The 23,315-nt window shown below is 57.0% G+C and overlaps 1 protein-coding gene across 1 annotated transcript in view; it reads right to left on the bottom strand.

Annotated features, from left to right (window-relative positions):
• Positions 1 to 23,315, bottom strand: part of RAP1GAP (RAP1 GTPase activating protein) — a 100,799-nt gene that overhangs the window by 33,078 nt on the left and 44,406 nt on the right. Inside the window, 3 exon segments of the mRNA XM_063942048.1 lie at positions 20,819 to 20,947; positions 21,575 to 21,715; positions 23,136 to 23,222. Coding sequence (XP_063798118.1) covers positions 20,819 to 20,947; positions 21,575 to 21,715; positions 23,136 to 23,222 — 357 coding nt within the window.

The raw sequence follows: 23,315 nt of genomic DNA, 5'->3' as shown, positions 1-23,315 counted from the left end.
TTATCACTCTCTGGTACACACGCTCCCCACCGCCCCTCTGCATGGAGTATATACCCCCTCCCCTGCACACTATCCCCCCACCTGCCTGCTACAGCCCAACATCTCCCATCATTATCACTCTCTGGTACACACGCTCCCCACCGCCCTTCTGCATGGAGTATATGCCCCCTCCTCTGCACACTATCCCCCCACCTGCCTGCTACAGCCCAACATCTCCCATCATTATCACTCTCTGGTACACACGCTCCCCACCGCCCCTCTGCATGGAGTATATGCCCCCTCCCCTGCACACTATCCCCCCACCTGCCTGCTACAGCCCCGCATCTCCCATCATTATCACTCTCTGGTACACACGCTCCCCACCGCCCCTCTGCATGGAGTATATGCCCCCTCCCCTGCACACTATCCCCCCACCTGCCTGCTACAGCCCAACATCTCCCATCATTATCACTCTCTGGTACACATACTCCCCACCGCCCCTCTGCATGGAGTATATGCCCCCTCCTCTGCACACTATCCCCCCACCTGCCTGCTACAGCCCAACATCTACCATCATTATCACTCTCTGGTACACACGCTCCCCACCGCCCCTCTGCATGGAGTATACGCCCCCTCCACTGCACACTATCCCTCACCTGCCTGATACAGCCAAACATCTCCCATCATTATCACTCTCTGGTACACACACTCCCCAACGCCCCTCTGCATGGAGTATATGCCCCCTCCCCTGCACACTATCCCCCACCTGCCTGCTACAGCCCAACATCTCCCATCATTATCACTCTCTGGTACACACGCTCCCCACCGCCCCTCTGCATGGAGTATATGCCCCCTCCCCTGCACACTATCCCTCACCTGCCTGCTACAGCCCAACATCTCCCATCATTATCACTCTCTGGTACACACACTCCCCACCGCCCCTCTGCATGGAGTATATGCCCCCTCCCCTGCACACTATTCCCTTACCTGCCTGCTACAGCCCAACATCTCCCATCATTATCACTCTCTGGTACACACACTCCCCACCACCCCTCTGCATGGAGTATATGCCCCCTCCCCTGCACACTATCCCCCACCTGCCTGCTACAGCCCAACATCTCCCATCATTATCACTCTCTGGTACACACACTCCCCACCGCCCCTCTGCATGGAGTATATGCCCCCTCCCCTGCACACTATCCCCCCACCTGCCTGCTACAGCCCAACATCTCCCATCATTATCACTCTCTGGTACACACGCTCCCCACCGCCCCTCTGCATGGAGTATATGCCCCCTCCCCTGCACACTATCCCCCCACCTGCCTGCTACAGCCCAACATCTCCCATCATTATCACTCTCTGGAACACAAGCTCCCCACCGCCCCTCTGCATGGAGTATATGCCCCCTCCCCTGCACACTATCCCTAACCTGCCTGCTACAGCCCAACATATCCCGTCATTATCACTCTCTGGTACACACACTCCCCACCGCCCCTCTGCATGGAGTATATGCCCCCTCCCCTGCACACTATCCCCCCACCTGCCTGCTACAGCCCAACATCTCCCATCATTATCACTCTCTGGTACACACGCTCCCCACCGCCCCTCTGCATGGAGTATATGCCCCCTCCCCTGCACACTATCCCCCCACCTGCCTGCTACAGCCCAACATCTCCCATCATTATCACTCTCTGGAACACAAGCTCCCCACCGCCCCTCTGCATGGAGTATATGCCCCCTCCCCTGCACACTATCCCTAACCTGCCTGCTACAGCCCAACATATCCCGTCATTATCACTCTCTGGTACACACACTCCCCACCGCCCCTCTGCATGGAGTATATGCCCCCTCCCCTGCACACTATCCCCCCACCTGCCTGCTACAGCCCAACATCTCCCATCATTATCACTCTCTGGTACACACGCTCCCCACCGCCCCTCTGCATGGAGTATATACCCCCTCCCCTGCACACTATCCCCCCACCTGCCTGCTACAGCCCAACATCTCCCATCATTATCACTCTCTGGTACACACGCTCCCCACCGCCCCTCTGCATGGAGTATATGCCCCCTCCACTGCACACTATCCCCCCACCTGCCTGCTACAGCCCAACATCTCCCATCATTATCACTCTCTGGTACACACGCTCCCCACCGCCCCTCTGCATGGAGTATATACCCCCTCCACTGCTCAATATCCCCCCACCTGCCTGCTACAGCCCAACATCTCCCATCATTATCACTCTCTGGTACACACACTCCCCACCGCCCCTCTGCATGGAGTATATGCCCCCTCCCCTGCACACTATCCCCCCACCTGCCTGCTACAGCCCAACATCTCCCATCATTATCACTCTCTGGTACACACGCTCCCCACCGCCCCTCTGCATGGAGTATATGCCCCCTCCCCTGCACACTATCCCCCCACCTGCCTGCTACAGCCCAACATCTCCCATCATTATCACTCTCTGGAACACAAGCTCCCCACCGCCCCTCTGCATGGAGTATATGCCCCCTCCCCTGCACACTATCCCTAACCTGCCTGCTACAGCCCAACATATCCCGTCATTATCACTCTCTGGTACACACACTCCCCACCGCCCCTCTGCATGGAGTATATGCCCCCTCCCCTGCACACTATCCCCCCACCTGCCTGCTACAGCCCAACATCTCCCATCATTATCACTCTCTGGTACACACGCTCCCCACCGCCCCTCTGCATGGAGTATATGCCCCCTCCCCTGCACACTATCCCTAACCTGCCTGCTACAGCCCAACATATCCCGTCATTATCACTCTCTGGTACACACACTCCCCACCGCCCCTCTGCATGGAGTATATGCCCCCTCCCCTGCACACTATCCCTAACCTGCCTGCTACAGCCCAACATATCCCGTCATTATCACTCTCTGGTACACACACTCCCCACCGCCCCTCTGCATGGAGTATATGCCCCCTCCCCTGCACACTATCCCCCCACCTGCCTGCTACAGCCCAACATCTCCCATCATTATCACTCTCTGGTACACACGCTCCCCACCGCCCCTCTGCATGGAGTATATGCCCCCTCCCCTGCACACTATCCCCCCACCTGCCTGCTACAGCCCAACATCTCCCATCATTATCACTCTCTGGTACACATACTCCCCACCGCCCCTCTGCATGGAGTATACGCCCCCTCCCCTGCACACTATCCCTCACCTGCCTGATACAGCCAAACATCTCCCATCATTATCACTCTCTGGTACACACACTCCCCACCGCCCCTCTGCATGGAGTATATGCCCCCTCCACTGCTCAATATCCCCCCACCTGCCTGCTACAGCCCAACATCTCCCATCATTATCACTCTCTGGTACACACGCTCCCCACCGCCCCTCTGCATGGAGTATATGCCCCCTCCCCTGCACACTATCCCCCCACCTGCCTGCTACAGCCCAACATCTCCCATCATTATCACTCTCTGGTACACACACTCCCCACCGCCCCTCTGCATGGAGTATATGCCCCCTCTACTGCACACTATACCTCACCTGCCTGCTACAGCCCAACATCTCTCATCATTATCACTCTCTGGTACACACACTCCCCACTGCCCCTCTGCATGGAGTATATGCCCCCTCCCCTGCACACTATCCCTCCACCTGCCTGCTACAGCCCAACATCTCACATCATTATCACTCTCTGGTACACACTCTCCCACCGCCCCTCTGCATGGAGTATATGCCCCCTCCCCTGCACACTATCCCCCACCTGCCTGCTACAGCCCAACATCTCCCATCATTATCACTCTCTGGTACACACACTCCCCACCGCCCCTCTGCATGGAGTATATGCCCCCTCTACTGCTCAATATCCCCCCACCTGCCTGCTACAGCCCAACATCTCCCATCATTATCACTCTCTGGTACACACGCTCCCCACCGCCCCTCTGCATGGAGTATATGCCCCCTCTACTGCTCAATATCCCCCCACCTGCCTGCTACAGCCCCGCATCTCCCATCATTATCACTCTCTGGTACACACGCTCCCCACCGCCCCTCTGCATGGAGTATATGCCCCCTCCCCTGCACACTATCCCCCACCTGCCTGCTACAGCCCAGCATCTCCCATCATTATCACTCTCTGGTACACACGCTCCCCACCGCCCCTCTGCATGGAGTATATGCCCCCTCCCCTGCACACTATCCCCCCACCTGCCTGCTACAGCCCAACATCTCCCATCATTATCACTCTCTGGAACACAAGCTCCCCACCGCCCCTCTGCATGGAGTATATGCCCCCTCCCCTGCACACTATCCCTCACCTGCCTGCTACAGGCCAACATCTCCCGTCATTATCACTCTCTGGTACACACACTCCCCACCGCCCCTCTGCATGGAGTATATGCCCCCTCCCCTGCACACTATCCCCCCACCTGCCTGCTACAGCCCAACATCTCCCATCATTATCACTCTCTGGTACACACGCTCCCCACCGCCCCTCTGCATGGAGTATATGCCCCCTCCCCTGCACACTATTCCCTTACCTGCCTGCTACAGCCCAACATCTCCCATCATTATCACTCTCTGGTACACACGCTCCCCACCGCCCCTCTGCATGGAGTATATACCCCCTCCCCTGCACACTATCCCCCCACCTGCCTGCTACAGCCCAACATCTCCCATCATTATCACTCTCTGGTACACATACTCCCCACCTCCCCTCTGCATGGAGTATATGCCCCCTCCTCTGCACACTATCCCCCCACCTGCCTGCTACAGCCCAACATCTCCCATCATTATCACTCTCTGGTACACACGCTCCCCACCGCCCCTCTGCATGGAGTATATACCCCCTCCCCTGCACACTATCCCCCCACCTGCCTGCTACAGCCCAACATCTCCCATCATTATCACTCTCTGGTACACACGCTCCCCACCGCCCTTCTGCATGGAGTATATGCCCCCTCCTCTGCACACTATCCCCCCACCTGCCTGCTACAGCCCAACATCTCCCATCATTATCACTCTCTGGTACACACGCTCCCCACCGCCCCTCTGCATGGAGTATATGCCCCCTCCCCTGCACACTATCCCCCCACCTGCCTGCTACAGCCCCGCATCTCCCATCATTATCACTCTCTGGTACACACGCTCCCCACCGCCCCTCTGCATGGAGTATATGCCCCCTCCCCTGCACACTATCCCCCCACCTGCCTGCTACAGCCCAACATCTCCCATCATTATCACTCTCTGGTACACATACTCCCCACCGCCCCTCTGCATGGAGTATATGCCCCCTCCTCTGCACACTATCCCCCCACCTGCCTGCTACAGCCCAACATCTACCATCATTATCACTCTCTGGTACACACGCTCCCCACCGCCCCTCTGCATGGAGTATACGCCCCCTCCACTGCACACTATCCCTCACCTGCCTGATACAGCCAAACATCTCCCATCATTATCACTCTCTGGTACACACACTCCCCAACGCCCCTCTGCATGGAGTATATGCCCCCTCCCCTGCACACTATCCCCCACCTGCCTGCTACAGCCCAACATCTCCCATCATTATCACTCTCTGGTACACACGCTCCCCACCGCCCCTCTGCATGGAGTATATGCCCCCTCCCCTGCACACTATCCCTCACCTGCCTGCTACAGCCCAACATCTCCCATCATTATCACTCTCTGGTACACACACTCCCCACCGCCCCTCTGCATGGAGTATATGCCCCCTCCCCTGCACACTATTCCCTTACCTGCCTGCTACAGCCCAACATCTCCCATCATTATCACTCTCTGGTACACACACTCCCCACCGCCCCTCTGCATGGAGTATATGCCCCCTCCCCTGCACACTATCCCCCACCTGCCTGCTACAGCCCAACATCTCCCATCATTATCACTCTCTGGTACACACACTCCCCACCGCCCCTCTGCATGGAGTATATGCCCCCTCCCCTGCACACTATCCCCCCACCTGCCTGCTACAGCCCAACATCTCCCATCATTATCACTCTCTGGTACACACGCTCCCCACCGCCCCTCTGCATGGAGTATATGCCCCCTCCCCTGCACACTATCCCCCCACCTGCCTGCTACAGCCCAACATCTCCCATCATTATCACTCTCTGGAACACAAGCTCCCCACCGCCCCTCTGCATGGAGTATATGCCCCCTCCCCTGCACACTATCCCTAACCTGCCTGCTACAGCCCAACATATCCCGTCATTATCACTCTCTGGTACACACACTCCCCACCGCCCCTCTGCATGGAGTATATGCCCCCTCCCCTGCACACTATCCCCCCACCTGCCTGCTACAGCCCAACATCTCCCATCATTATCACTCTCTGGTACACACGCTCCCCACCGCCCCTCTGCATGGAGTATATGCCCCCTCCCCTGCACACTATCCCTAACCTGCCTGCTACAGCCCAACATATCCCGTCATTATCACTCTCTGGTACACACACTCCCCACCGCCCCTCTGCATGGAGTATATGCCCCCTCCACTGCTCAATATCCCCCCACCTGCCTGCTACAGCCCAACATCTCCCATCATTATCACTCTCTGGTACACACGCTCCCCACCGCCCAGTGGTGCAAGTAGAAAAAATGTCTTACGGGTACTGTGTGCGCGCGCCGAAGGCGCGCGCGCAAAAAAATGGGTGTGGTCAAATGCCACATGGGGCGTGGCCAATGAAAATGGGGGCGTGATACACATATGGGGGAGGGGCAGATACACGTATGACCCCAATAGTGTCAGATACACGTTGCACCACAGTGCTAGATATACATTGCCCCACAGTGCCAGATACATATAACCCCACAGTGCCAGATACACATTGCCCCACAGTGCCAGATACACATTGCCCCACAGTGCCAGATACACAAATGTCCCCAGAGTGCCAGATACACAAATGTCCCCAGAGTGTCAGATACACATTGCCTCACAGTACCAGATACACATTGCCCCACAGTGCCAGATACACAAATGTCCCCAGAGTGCCAGATACACAAATGTCCCCAGAGTGCCAGATACACATTGCCCCACAGTGCCAGATACACATTGCCCCACAGTGCCAGATACACATTGCCCCACAGTGCCAGATACACATTGCCCCACAGTGCCAGATGCACATTGCCCCACAGTGCCAGATGCACATTGCCCCACAGTGCCAGATACACATTGCCCCACAGTGCCAGATACAGAAATGCCCCCAGAGTGCCACACATTGCCCCACAGTGCTAGATACACAAATGCCCCCACTGTGTCAGATATACATTGCCCCCCGTGCCAGATACAGAAATGCCCCTACAGTGCCAGATATGCCCCCAGTGCCAGATATCCTCCAGTGCCAGGTATACATGCCCCCCTGTGCCAGATATCCCCCAGTGCCAGGTATATATGCCCCCCTGTGCTAGATATGCCCCCAGTGCCAGATATCCCCCAGTGCCAGGTATACATGCCCCCCCAGTGCCAGATATCCCCCAGTGCCAGGTATACATGCCCCCCCAGTGCCAGATATCCCCCAGTGCCAGGTATACATGCCCCCCCAGTGCCAGATATCCCCCAGTGCCAGGTATAACATGCCCCCCCAGTGCCAGATATCCCCCAGTGCCAGGTATAACATGCCCCCCCAGTGCCAGATATCCCCCAGTGCCAGGTATACATGCCCCCCTGTGCCAGATATGCCCCCAGTGCCAGGTATACATGCCCCCCTGTGCCAGATATCCCCCAGTGCCAGGTATATATGCCCCCCTGTGCCAGATATGCCCCCAGTGCCAGGTATACATGCCCCCCCAGTGCCAGGTATAACATGCCCCCCCAGTGCCAGGTATAACATGCCCCCCTCCCCTACTCACCGCTGCCGTCGCTGTCCTCCTGTCTGTCATGTGAGGGAAGGAGAGTGCAGCCTGCGCCTCTCGTTCCCCTCAGTCTTCGGCGGGTGTCTCAGTTTAATTCAGCGCCGATCCGTGAGCCAATCAGAGCTCGCGGGTGCGAGCTCTGATTGGCTCACGGATCGGCGCTGAAGTAAACTGAAACACCCACCGGAGACTGAGGGGAACGAGAGGCGCAGGCTGCACTCTCCTGCCCTCACATCAGAGGCGTGTGCGGCGGTGCGGCGTGGGGGAGGGAGGGAAGGAAGAGGAGCGGCGGCCCGTCGGTGTGGGTACGGCGTACCCACGGCTAAATTCTTACGGGTACGCCGTACCCACCCGTACCCGCCCACTTGCACCACTGCCACCGCCCCTCTGCATGGAGTATATGCCCCCTCCACTGCAACATCTCCCATCATTATCACTCTCTGGTACACACACTCCCCACCGCCCCTCTGCATGGAGTATATGCCCCCTCTACTGCACACTATACCTCACCTGCCTGCTACAGCCCAACATCTCTCATCATTATCACTCTCTGGTACACACACTCCCCACTGCCCCTCTGCATGGAGTATATGCCCCCTCCCCTGCACACTATCCCTCCACCTGCCTGCTACAGCCCAACATCTCACATCATTATCACTCTCTGGTACACACTCTCCCACCGCCCCTCTGCATGGAGTATATGCCCCCTCCCCTGCACACTATCCCCCACCTGCCTGCTACAGCCCAACATCTCCCATCATTATCACTCTCTGGTACACACACTCCCCACCGCCCCTCTGCAGGAGCAGTAGAGGGAGTATATGCCCCCTCTACTGCTCAATATCCCCCCACCTGCCTGCTACAGCCCAACATCTCCCATCATTATCACTCTCTGGTACACACACTCCCCACCGCCCCTCTGCATGGAGTATATGCCCCCTCTACTGCACACTATACCTCACCTGCCTGCTACAGCCCAACATCTCTCATCATTATCACTCTCTGGTACACACACTCCCCACTGCCCCTCTGCATGGAGTATATGCCCCCTCCCCTGCACACTATCCCTCCACCTGCCTGCTACAGCCCAACATCTCACATCATTATCACTCTCTGGTACACACTCTCCCACCGCCCCTCTGCATGGAGTATATGCCCCCTCCCCTGCACACTATCCCCCACCTGCCTGCTACAGCCCAACATCTCCCATCATTATCACTCTCTGGTACACACACTCCCCACCGCCCCTCTGCAGGAGCAGTAGAGGGAGTATATGCCCCCTCTACTGCTCAATATCCCCCCACCTGCCTGCTACAGCCCAACATCTCCCATCATTATCACTCTCTGGTACACACACTCCCCACCGCCCCTCTGCATGGAGTATATGCCCCCTCTACTGCACACTATACCTCACCTGCCTGCTACAGCCCAACATCTCTCATCATTATCACTCTCTGGTACACACACTCCCCACTGCCCCTCTGCATGGAGTATATGCCCCCTCCCCTGCACACTATCCCTCCACCTGCCTGCTACAGCCCAACATCTCACATCATTATCACTCTCTGGTACACACTCTCCCACCGCCCCTCTGCATGGAGTATATGCCCCCTCCCCTGCACACTATCCCCCACCTGCCTGCTACAGCCCAACATCTCCCATCATTATCACTCTCTGGTACACACACTCCCCACCGCCCCTCTGCAGGAGCAGTAGAGGGAGTATATGCCCCCTCTACTGCTCAATATCCCCCCACCTGCCTGCTACAGCCCAACATCTCCCATCATTATCACTCTCTGGTACACACGCTCCCCACCGCCCCTCTGCATGGAGTATATGCCCCCTCTACTGCTCAATATCCCCCCACCTGCCTGCTACAGCCCCGCATCTCCCATCATTATCACTCTCTGGTACACACGCTCCCCACCGCCCCTCTGCATGGAGTATATGCCCCCTCCCCTGCACACTATCCCCCACCTGCCTGCTACAGCCCAGCATCTCCCATCATTATCACTCTCTGGTACACACGCTCCCCACCGCCCCTCTGCATGGAGTATATGCCCCCTCCCCTGCACACTATCCCCCCACCTGCCTGCTACAGCCCAACATCTCCCATCATTATCACTCTCTGGAACACAAGCTCCCCACCGCCCCTCTGCATGGAGTATATGCCCCCTCCCCTGCACACTATCCCTCACCTGCCTGCTACAGCCCAACATCTCCCGTCATTATCACTCTCTGGTACACACACTCCCCACCGCCCCTCTGCATGGAGTATATGCCCCCTCCCCTGCACACTATCCCCCCACCTGCCTGCTACAGCCCAACATCTCCCATCATTATCACTCTCTGGTACACACGCTCCCCACCGCCCCTCTGCATGGAGTATATACCCCCTCCCCTGCACACTATCCCCCCACCTGCCTGCTACAGCCCAACATCTCCCATCATTATCACTCTCTGGTACACATACTCCCCACCTCCCCTCTGCATGGAGTATATGCCCCCTCCTCTGCACACTATCCCCCCACCTGCCTGCTACAGCCCAACATCTACCATCATTATCACTCTCTGGTACACACGTTCCCCACCGCCCCTCTGCATGGAGTATATGCCCCCTCTACTGCTCAATATCCCCCCACCTGCCTGCTACAGCCCCGCATCTCCCATCATTATCACTCTCTGGAACACAAGCTCCCCACCGCCCCTCTGCATGGAGTATATGCCCCCTCCCCTGCACACTATACCTCACCTGCCTGCTACAGCCCAATATCTCCAATCATTATCACTCTCTGGTACACACGCTCCCCACCGCCCCTCTGCATGGAGTATATGCCCCCTCTTCTGCACACTATCCCCCCACCTGCCTGCTACAGCCCAACATCTACCATCATTATCACTCTCTGGTACACACACTCCCCACCGCCCCTCTGCATGGAGTATACGCCCCCTCCCCTGCACACTATCCCCCCACCTGCCTGATACAGCCAAACATCTCCCATCATTATCACTCTCTGGTACACACACTCCCCAACGCCCCTCTGCATGGAGTATATGCCCCCTCTACTGCACACTATACCTCACCTGCCTGCTACAGCCCAACATCTCTCATCATTATCACTCTCTGGTACACACGCTCCCCACCGCCCCTCTGCATGGAGTATATGCCCCCTCCCCTGCACACTATCCCTCACCTGCCTGCTACAGCCCAACATCTCCCATCATTATCACTCTCTGGTACACACACTCCCTACCGCCCCTCTGCATGGAGTATATGCCCCCTCCCCTGCACACTATCCCTCACCTGCCTGCTACAGCCCAACATCTCCCATCATTATCACTCTCTGGTACACACACTCCCCACCGCCCCTCTGCATGGAGTATATTCCCCCTCTACTGCTCAATATCCCCCCACCTGCCTGCTACAGCCCAACATCTCCCATCATTATCACTCTCTGGTACACACGCTCCACACCGCACCTCTGCATGGAGTATATGCCCCCTCCCCTGCACACTATCCCCCCACCTGCCTACTACAGCCCAACATCTCTCATCATTATCACTCTCTGGTACACACACTCCCCACCGCCCCTCTGCATGGAGTATATGCGCCCTCCCCTGCACACTATCCCCCACCTGCCTGCTACAGCCCAACATCTCCCATCATTATCACTCTCTGGTACACACGCTCCCCACCGCCCCTCTGCATGGAGTATATGCCCCCTCCCCTGCACACTATCCCTCACCTGCCTGCTACAGCCCAACATCTCCCGTCATTATCACTCTCTGGTACACACACTCCCCACCGCCCCTCTGCATGGAGTATATACCCCCTCCCCTGCACACTATCCCCCCACCTGCCTGCTACAGCCCAACATCTCCCATCATTATCACTCTCTGGTACACACGCTCCCCACCGCCCCTCTGCATGGAGTATATGCCCCCTCCACTGCACACTATCCCCCCACCTGCCTGCTACAGCCCAACATCTCCCATCATTATCACTCTCTGGAACACACGCTCCCCACCGCCCCTCTGCATGGAGTATATGCCCCCTCCCCTGCACACTATCCCCCCACCTGCCTGCTACAGCCCAACATCTACCATCATTATCACTCTCTGGTACACACACTCCCCACCGCCCCTCTGCATGGAGTATATGCCCCCTCCCGCCACACTATCCCCCACCTGCCTGTACAGCCCAACATCTCCCATCATTATCACTCTCTGGTACACACGCTCCCCACCGCCCCTCTGCATGGAGTATATGCCCCCTCCACTGCACACTATCCCCCCACCTGCCTGCTACAGCCCAACATCTCTCATCATTATCACTCTCTGGTACACACGCTCCCCACCGCCCCTCTGCATGGAGTATATGCCCCCTCCCGTCACACTATCCCCCACCTGCCTGCTACATCCCAACATCTCCCATCATTATCACTCTCTGGTACACACGCTCCCCACCGCCCCTCTGCATGGAGTATATGCCCCCTCCCGTCACACTATCCCCCACCTGCCTGCTACATCCCAACATCTCCCATCATTATCACTCTCTGGTACACACACTCCCCACCGCCCCTCTGCATGGAGTATATACCCCCTCCCCTGCACACTATCCCCTCACCTGCCTGCTACAGCCCAACATCTCCCATCATTATCACTCACCGGTACACCCGATCCCCACCGCCCCACTGCATGGAGTATATGCCCCCTCCACTGCACACTATCCCCCCACCTGCCTGCTACAGCCCAACATCTCCCATCATTATCACTCTCTGGAACACACGCTCCCCACCGCCCCTCTGCATGGAGTATATGCCCCATCTATTGCACACTATCCCTCACCTGCCTGCTACAGCCCAACATCTCCCATCATTATCACTCTCTGGTACACACGCTCCCCACCGCCCCTCTGCATGGAGTATATACCCCCTCCCCTGCACACTATCCCCCACCTGCCTGCTACAGCCCAACATCTCCCATCATTATCACTCTCTGGTACACACACTCCCCACCGCCCCTCTGCATGGAGTATATGCACCCTCCCCTGCACACTATCCCCCACCTGCCTGCTACAGCCCAGCATCTCCCATCATTATCACTCTCTGGTACACACGCTCCCCACCGCCCCTCTGCATGGAGTATATGCCCCCTCCACTGCACACTATCCCCCCACCTGCCTGCTACAGCCCAACATCTCCCATCATTATCACTCTCTGGAACACACGCTCCCCACCGCCCCTCTGCATGGAGAATATGCCCCCTCCACTGCACACTATCCCCCCACCTGCCTGTTACAGCCCAACATCTCCCATCATTATCACTCTCTGGTACACACACTCCCCACCGCCCCTCTGCATGGAGTATATGCCCCCTCCCGTCACACTATCCCCCACCTGCCTGTACAGCCCAACATCTCCCATCATTATCACTCTCTGGAACACACGCTCCCCACCGCCCCTCTGCATGGAGTATATGCACCCTCCCCTGCACACTATCCCCCACCTGCCTGCTACAGCCCAACATCTCCCATCATTATCACTCTCTGGTACACACGCTCCCCACCGCCCCTCTGCATGGAGTATATGCCCCCTCTACTGCTCAATATCCCCCACCTGCCTGCTACAGCCCAACATCTCCCATCATTATCACTCTGTGGTACACACACTCCCCACCGCCCCTCTGCATGGAGTATATGCCCCCTCCCCTGCACACTATCCCCCACCTGCCTGCTACAGCCCAACATCTCCCATCATTATCACTCTCTGGTACACACGCTCCCCACCGCCCCTCTGCATGGAGTATATGCCCCCTCTACTGCTCAATATCCCCCACCTGCCTGCTACAGCCCAACATCTCCCATCATTATCACTCTGTGGTACACACACTCCCCACCGCCCCTCTGCATGGAGTATATGCCCCCTCCCCTGCACACTATCCCCCCACCTGCCTGATACAGCCCAACATCTCCCATCATTATCACTCTCTGGTACACACGCTCCCCACCGCCCCTCTGCATGGAGTATATGCCCCCTCCCCTGCACACTATCCCCCCACCTGCCTGATACAGCCTAACATCTCCCATCATTATCACTCTCTGGTACACACGCTCCCCACTGCCCCTCTGCATGGAGTATATGCCCCCTCCCGTCACACTATCCCCCACCTGCCTGCTACATCCCAACATCTCCCATCATTATCACTCTCTGGTACACACACTCCCCACCGCCCCTCTGCATGGAGTATATGCCCCCTCCCCTGCACACTATTCCCTTACCTGCCTGCTACAGCCCAACATCTCCCATCATTATCACTCTCTGGTACACACACTCCCCACCGCCCCTCTGCATGGAGTATATGCCCCCTCCCCTGCACACTATCCCCCCACCTGCCTGATACAGCCCAACTTCTCCCATCATTATCACTCTCTGGTACACACACTCCCCACCGCCCCTCTGCATGGAGTATATGCCCCCTCTACTGCTCAATATCCCCCCACCTGCCTGCTACAGCCCAACATCTCCCATCATTATCACTCTCTGGTACACACGCTCCCCACCGCCCCTCTGCATGGAGTATATGCCCCCTCCCCTGCACACTATCCCTCACCTGCCTACTACAGCCCAACATCTCTCATCATTATCACTCTCTGGTACACACACTCCCCACCGCCCCTCTGCATGGAGTATATGCGCCCTCCCCTGCACACTGTCCCCCACCTGCCTGCTACAGCCCAACATCTCCCATCATTATCACTCTCTGGTACACACACTCCCCACCGCCCCTCTGCATGGAGTATATGCCCCCTCCACTGCACACTATCCCTCACCTGCCTGCTACATCCCAACATCTCCCATCATTATCACTCTCTGGTACACACGCTCCCCACCGCCCCTCTGCATGGAGTATATGCCCCCTCCCCTGCACACTATCCCCCCACATGCCTGCTACAGCCCAACATCTCCCATCATTATCACTCTCTGGAACACAAGCTCCCCACCGCCCCTCTGCATGGAGTATATGCCCCCTCCCCTGCACACTATCCCCCCACCTGCCTGCTACAGCCCAACATCTCCCATCATTATCACTCTCTGGAACACAAGCTCCCCACCGCCCCTCTGCATGGAGTATATGCCCCCTCCCCTGCACACTATCCCTCACCTGCCTGCTACAGCCCAACATCTCCCGTCATTATCACTCTCTGGTACACACACTCCCCACCGCCCCTCTGCATGGAGTATATGCCCCCTCCCCTGCACACTATCCCCCCACCTGCCTGCTACAGCCCAACATCTCCCATCATTATCACTCTCTGGTACACACGCTCCCCACCGCCCCTCTGCATGGAGTATATACCCCCTCCCCTGCACACTATCCCCCCACCTGCCTGCTACAGCCCAACATCTCCCATCATTATCACTCTCTGGTACACACGCTCCCCACCGCCCCTCTGCATGGAGTATATACCCCCTCCACTGCACACTATCCCCCCACCTGCCTGCTACAGCCCAACATCTCCCATCATTATCACTCTCTGGTACACATACTCCCCACCGCCCCTCTGCATGGAGTATATGCCCCCTCCACTGCACACTATCCCTCACCTGCCTGATACAGCCAAACATCTCCCATCATTATCACTCTCTGGTACACACACTCCCTACCGCCCCTCTGCATGGAGTATATGCCCCCTCCCGTCACACTATCCCCCACCTGCCTGCTACAGCCCAACATCTCCCATCATTATCACTCTCTGGTACACACACTCCCCACCGCCCCTCTGCATGGAGTATATGCCCCCTCTACTGCTCAATATCCCCCCACCTGCCTGCTACAGCCCAACATCTCCCATCATTATCACTCTCTGGTACACACGCTCCCCACCGCCCCTCTGCATGGAGTATATGCCCCCTCCCCTGCACACTATCCCTCACCTGCCTACTACAGCCCAACATCTCTCATCATTATCACTCTCTGGTACACACGCTCCCCACCGCCCCTCTGCATGGAGTATATGCCCCCTCCCCTGCACACTATCCCCCCACCTGCCTGCTACAGCCCAACATCTCCCATCATTATCACTCTCTGGTACACACACTCCCCACCGCCCCTATGCATGGAGTATATGCCCCCTCTACTGCTCAATATCCCCCCACCTGCCTGCTACAGCCCAACATCTCCCATCATTATCACTCTCTGGTACACACGCTCCCCACCGCCCCTCTGCATGGAGTATATGCCCCCTCCCCTGCACACTATCCCTCACCTGCCTACTACAGCCCAACATCTCTCATCATTATCACTCTCTGGTACACACACTCCCCACCGCCCCTCTGCATGGAGTATATGCGCCCTCCCCTGCACACTATCCCCCACCTGCCTGCTACAGCCCAACATCTCCCATCATTATCACTCTCTGGTACACACACTCCCACCGCCCCTCTGCATGGAGTATATGCCCCCTCCCCTGCACACTATCCCCCACCTGCCTGCTACAGCCCAACATCTCCCATCATTATCACTCTCTGGAACACACGCTCCCCACCGCCCCTCTGCATGGAGTATATGCCCCCTCCCCTGCACACTATCCCCCACCTGCCTGCTACAGCCCAACATCTCCCATCATTATCACTCTCTGGTACACACGCTCCCCACCGCCCCTCTGCATGGAGTATATGCCCCCTCCCCTGCACACTATCCCTCACCTGCCTGCTACAGCCCAACATCTCCCGTCATTATCACTCTCTGGTACACACACTCCCCACCGCCCCTCTGCATGGAGTATATGCCCCCTCCCCTGCACACTATCCCCCCACCTGCCTGCTACAGCCCAACATCTCCCATCATTATCACTCTCTGGTACACACGCTCCCCACCGCCCCTCTGCATGGAGTATATACCCCCTCCCCTGCACACTATCCCCCCACCTGCCTGCTACAGCCCAACATCTCCCATCATTATCACTCTCTGGTACACACGCTCCCCACCGCCCCTCTGCATGGAGTATATGCCCCCTCTACTGCTCAATATCCCCCCACCTGCCTGCTACAGCCCAACATCTCCCATCATTATCACTCTCTGGTACACACGCTCCCCACCGCCCCTCTGCATGGAGTATATGCCCCCTCCACTGCACACTATCCCCCCACCTGCCTGCTACAGCCCAACATCTCCCATCATTATCACTCTCTGGAACACACGCTCCCCACCGCCCCTCTGCATGGAGTATATGCCCCCTCCCCTGCACACTATCCCCCCACCTGCCTGCTACAGCCCAACATCTACCATCATTATCACTCTCTGGTACACACACTCCCCACCGCCCCTCTGCATGGAGTATATGCCCCCTCCCCTGCACACTATCCCCCACCTGCCTGTACAGCCCAACATCTCCCATCATTATCACTCTCTGATACACACGCTCCACACCGCCCCTCTGCATGGAGTATATGCCCCCTCCCCTGCACACTATTCCCTTACCTGCCTGCTACAGCCCAACATCTCCCATCATTATCACTCTCTGGTACACACACTCCCCACCGCCCCTCTGCATGGAGTATATGCCCCCTCCACTGCACACTATCCCTCACCTGCCTGCTACAGCCCAACATCTCCCATCATTATCACTCTCTGGTACACACACTCCCCACCGCCCCTCTGCATGGAGTATATGCCCCCTCCCGTCACACTATCCCCCACCTGCCTGCTACATCCCAACATCTCCCATCATTATCACTCTCTGGTACACACACTCCCCACCGCCCCTCTGCATGGAGTATATGCCCCCTCCCCTGCACACTATCCCCAACCTGCCTGCCACAGCCCAGCATCTCCCATCATTATCACTCTCTGGTACACACGCTCCCCACCGCCCCTCTGCATGGAGTATATGCCCCCTCCACTGCACACTATCCCCCCACCTGCCTGCTACAGCCCAACATCTCCCATCATTATCACTCTCTGGTACACACGCTCCCCACCGCCCCTCTGCATGGAGTATATGCCCCATCTATTGCACACTATCCCTCACCTGCCTGCTACAGCCCAACATCTCCCATCATTATCACTCTCTGGTACACACGCTCCCCACCGCCCCTCTGCATGGAGTATATACCCCCTCCCCTGCACACTATCCCCCACCTGCCTGCTACAGCCCAACATCTCCCATCATTATCACTCTCTGGTACACACACTCCCCACCGCCCCTCTGCATGGAGTATATACCCCCTCCCCTGCACACTATCCCCCACCTGCCTGCTACAGCCCAACATCTCCCATCATTATCACTCTCTGGTACACACACTCCCCACCGCCCCTCTGCATGGAGTATATGCACCCTCCCCTGCACACTATCCCCCACCTGCCTGCTACAGCCCAGCATCTCCCATCATTATCACTCTCTGGTACACACGCTCCCCACCGCCCCTCTGCATGGAGTATATGCCCCCTCCACTGCACACTATCCCCCCACCTGCCTGCTACAGCCCAACATCTCCCATCATTATCACTCTCTGGAACACACGCTCCCCACCGCCCCTCTGCATGGAGAATATGCCCCCTCCACTGCACACTATCCCCCCACCTGCCTGTTACAGCCCAACATCTCCCATCATTATCACTCTCTGGTACACACACTCCCCACCGCCCCTCTGCATGGAGTATATGCCCCCTCCCCTGCACACTATCCCCCCACCTGCCTGCTACAGCCCAACATCTCCCATCATTATCACTCTCAGGTACACACGCTCCCCACCGCCCCTCTGCATGGAGTATATGCCCCCTCTCCTGCACACTATCCCCCCACCTGCCTGCTACAGCCCAACATCTCCCATCATTATCACTCTCTGGTACACACGCTCCCCACCGCCCCTCTGCATGGAGTATATGCCCCCTCTACTGCTCAATATCCCCCACCTGCCTGCTACAGCCCAACATCTCCCATCATTATCACTCTGTGGTACACACACTCCCCACCGCCCCTCTGCATGGAGTATATGCCCCCTCCCCTGCACACTATCCCCCCACCTGCCTGTACAGCCCAACATCTCCCATCATTATCACTCTCTGGAACACACGCTCCCCACCGCCCCTCTGCATGGAGTATATGCCCCCTCCCGTCACACTATCCCCCACCTGCCTGCTACATCCCAACATCTCCCATCATTATCACTCTCTGGTACACACACTCCCCACCGCCCCTCTGCATGGAGTATATGCCCCCTCCCCTGCACACTATCCCCCACCTGCCTGCCACAGCCCAGCATCTCCCATCATTATCACTCTCTGGTACACACGCTCCCCTCCGCCCCTCTGCATGGAGTATATGCCCCCTCCACTGCACACTATCCCCCCACCTGCCTGCTACAGCCCAACATCTCCCATCATTATCACTCTCTGGTACACACGCTCCCCACCGCCCCTCTGCATGGAGTATATGCCCCATCTATTGCACACTATCCCTCACCTGCCTGCTACAGCCCAACATCTCCCATCATTATCACTCTCTGGTACACACGCTCCCCACCGCCCCTCTGCATGGAGTATATACCCCCTCCCCTGCACACTATCCCCCACCTGCCTGCTACAGCCCAACATCTCCCATCATTATCACTCTCTGGTACACACACTCCCCACCGCCCCTCTGCATGGAGTATATGCACCCTCCCCTGCACACTATCCCCCACCTGCCTGCTACAGCCCAGCATCTCCCATCATTATCACTCTCTGGTACACACGCTCCCCACCGCCCCTCTGCATGGAGTATATGCCCCCTCCACTGCACACTATCCCCCCACCTGCCTGCTACAGCCCAACATCTCCCATCATTATCACTCTCTGGAACACACGCTCCCCACCGCCCCTCTGCATGGAGAATATGCCCCCTCCACTGCACACTATCCCCCCACCTGCCTGTTACAGCCCAACATCTCCCATCATTATCACTCTCTGGTACACACACTCCCCACCGCCCCTCTGCATGGAGTATATGCCCCCTCCCCTGCACACTATCCCCCCACCTGCCTGCTACAGCCCAACATCTCCCATCATTATCACTCTCAGGTACACACGCTCCCCACCGCCCCTCTGCATGGAGTATATGCCCCCTCTCCTGCACACTATCCCCCCACCTGCCTGCTACAGCCCAACATCTCCCATCATTATCACTCTCTGGTACACACGCTCCCCACCGCCCCTCTGCATGGAGTATATGCCCCCTCTACTGCTCAATATCCCCCACCTGCCTGCTACAGCCCAACATCTCCCATCATTATCACTCTGTGGTACACACACTCCCCACCGCCCCTCTGCATGGAGTATATGCCCCCTCCCCTGCACACTATCCCCCCACCTGCCTGATACAGCCCAACATCTCCCATCATTATCACTCTCTGGTACACACACTCCCCACTGCCCCTCTGCATGGAGTATATGCCCCCTCCCCTGCACACTATCCCCCCACCTGCCTGCTACAGCCCAACATCTCCCATCATTATCACTCTCTGGTACACACACTCCCCACCGCCCCTCTGCATGGAGTATATGCCCCATCCCGTCACACTATCCCCCACCTGCCTGCTACAGCCCAACATCTCCCATCATTATCACTCTCTGGTACACACACTCCCCACCTCCCCTCTGCATGGAGTATATGCCCCCTCCCGTCACACTATCCCCCACCTGCCTGTACAGCCCAACATCTCCCATCATTATCACTCTCTGGAACACACGCTCCCCACCGCCCCTCTGCATGGAGTATATGCACCCTCCCCTGCACACTATCCCCCACCTGCCTGCTACAGCCCAACATCTCCCATCATTATCACTCTCTGGTACACACGCTCCCCACCGCCCCTCTGCATGGAGTATATGCCCCCTCTACTGCTCAATATCCCCCCACCTGCCTGCTACAGCTCCGCATCTCCCCGCCATTTATCAGTGAGACACAGCGGCACAGGATCAGGGTGCCAGTAATACTCACTATCCCAGGCAGCTTGGGAATATCTGGGTTGTGCCCGAAGCTGCCGCTGTGGCTCGTGGACACGGTGTGTTGCCTCTTACTGCTGAGTCCCATTGCGTCCATGGACTGACTACGGCTCCTGATGACTCGCTGCAAAGACAGAGAGGACACACTCCCTACTGTAATGTATACGGATATCACAGGTTCATAGATGCAGTACCATCCTCCAGCCATCAGGTGTCACTATTCACTGCTATTACTGAACACATAGAGATTGACACCTGCAGATGGACATCCAATGGTTCTGTTCATAATCCCTCTCACACACTGGGCCATCTCAGGAGACCCTGGTAAATGACCCCTGCCAAGGTGTTTCTCCATCATCCAATCAAATGTCAGACAACAGTAATGTCTCATGTTCTCTAAAATGGTGACATGGAGTCTACTTAGTACAGAGGTGATCACTGATGGATTTAGCAGCAAACTAATGACTCTGTGGCCATAATGTCCCTGAGTGTTCAGGTAAGTTTCCAGTGGTAAAATCTCAGGCCATGCTTGGAGACATCAGCCACTGGTCCCCCTAAACTCAATCTTCCCTCACAGGTGAACTCAGGTTCCCTTAATGCTCGGCAAGTCCTTCCTGATCCCGTTGGGTGATCAACACCTGGTCTCTGAGTGTAACATCACCTAGAGTCATTACCGCTCATCCTGAGGATTATTGCAGCATCTAGAGGACTACAGGAAAATGCTCCTCGTCATAATATCATTGTATCTTACCTTAAAGGATTCAAAGAAGCCCCCTCCCCCACCGCCTCCATTCTCCATCTTGTCATCATCGCCGTAGAGGCCCATCATGGACTGGCTGTTAATATGAAGCTCCTCATACAGAGTCTCTAGTAACGCTGCACGTGTGCGCTCCTGGGGTAGTAATGGAAACGTATTAATAAACAGAAAGAGCTACTGTGTCTAGCAACAGGGACTTCTGGCCCCTACACTAGGACTATGTCATCCTCTAACCCGGGGTGGGAACCATCACCCTCCTCTAACCCGGGGTGGGAACCGTCACCCTCCTCTAACCCGGGGTGGGGACCGTCTCCCTCCTCTAGCCTGAGGTGGGAACCGTTGCCCTCCTCTAACCCGGGGTGGGAACCGTCGCCCTCCTCTAACCCGGGGTGGGGACCGTTGCCCTCCTCTAACCTGGGGTGGGGACCGTCTCCCTCCTCTAGCCCGGGGTGGGGACCGTCTCCCTCCCCAAACCCAGGTGGGAACCGTCGCCCTCCTCTAACCCGGGGTGGGAACCATCTCCTTCCTCTAGCCTGGGGTGGGAACCGTTGCCCTCATCTAACCCGGGGTGGGAACTGTCGCCCTCCTCAAACCCAGGGTGGGAACCGTCGCCCTCATCTAACCCTGGGTGGGAACCGTCGCCCTCATCTAACCCTGGGTGGGAACCGTCGCCCTCCTCAAACCCTGGGTGGGAACCGTCGCCCTCCTCAAACCCAGGGTGGGAACCATCGCCCTCATCTAAACCGGGTGGGAACCGTCGCCCTCCTCAAACCCAGGGTGGGAACCGTCGCCCTCATCTAAACCGGGGTGGTAACCGTCGCCCTCATCAAACCTGGGGTGGAGACTGTCTCCCTCCTCTAGCCCGGGGTGGGTACCATCGCCCTCATCTAATCCGGGTTGGGAACTGTCGCTCTCCTCTAACCTGGGGTGGGAACCGTCTCCCTGCTAAAGCCCGGGGTGGGGACCGTCTCCCTGTTCCAGCCCGGGGTGGGGACCGTCTCCATCATCTAGCCCGGGGTGGGGACCGTCTCCATCATCTAACATCCAGGGGGGGGGTGGGATCCTCACCCTCCTCTAACCCCATGGTGGGGACTCTCATCTTCATCTAAACCTAAGGGGCTGAATACACTAAACTGTGGATTTGGAAGTCACTGAACAAGCGTTTCCTGCAATTAATATTATATCCAATGTAAATGTTAGTACATTGGGGGTAATTCCAAGTTGATCGCAGCAGGAAATTTTTTAGTAGTTGGGCAAAACCATGTGCACTGCAGGGGGGGCAGATGTAACATGTGCAGAGAGAGTTAGATTTGGGTGGGTTATTTTATTTCTGTGCAGGGTAAATACTGGCTGCTTTATTTTTACACAGCAAATTTATTGCAGATTGAACACACCCCACCCAAATCTAACTCTCTCTGCACATGTTATATCTGCCCCCCCTGCAGTGCACATGGTGTTGCCCAACTGCTAAAAAATTTTCCTGCTGCGATCAACTTGGAATTACCCCATAGCTACTTAGCGGTGTGACACCAACCTGGGGGGCGGAGCCTCTTACCTCCAGTTTAGCAAATTTTTCAGCTTTATAACAGGCGTATTCCGCATTGATCAGCTTGGTCAGGAGATAATCATGGAACTCAGGACCCTGCGTCATGGAGAAGACAGAACATGAGGATCTCCAAGTGCATGGGAACTACAACATCCAGCATGCCCTGCCAAAATCTGCAGAACATGCAAC

Source organism: Pseudophryne corroboree, chromosome 10 (assembly GCF_028390025.1).
Source record: "Pseudophryne corroboree isolate aPseCor3 chromosome 10, aPseCor3.hap2, whole genome shotgun sequence".
Classification (NCBI taxonomy): domain Eukaryota; kingdom Metazoa; phylum Chordata; class Amphibia; order Anura; family Myobatrachidae; genus Pseudophryne; species Pseudophryne corroboree.
This window is presented reverse-complemented; position numbering and strand designations above follow the sequence as displayed.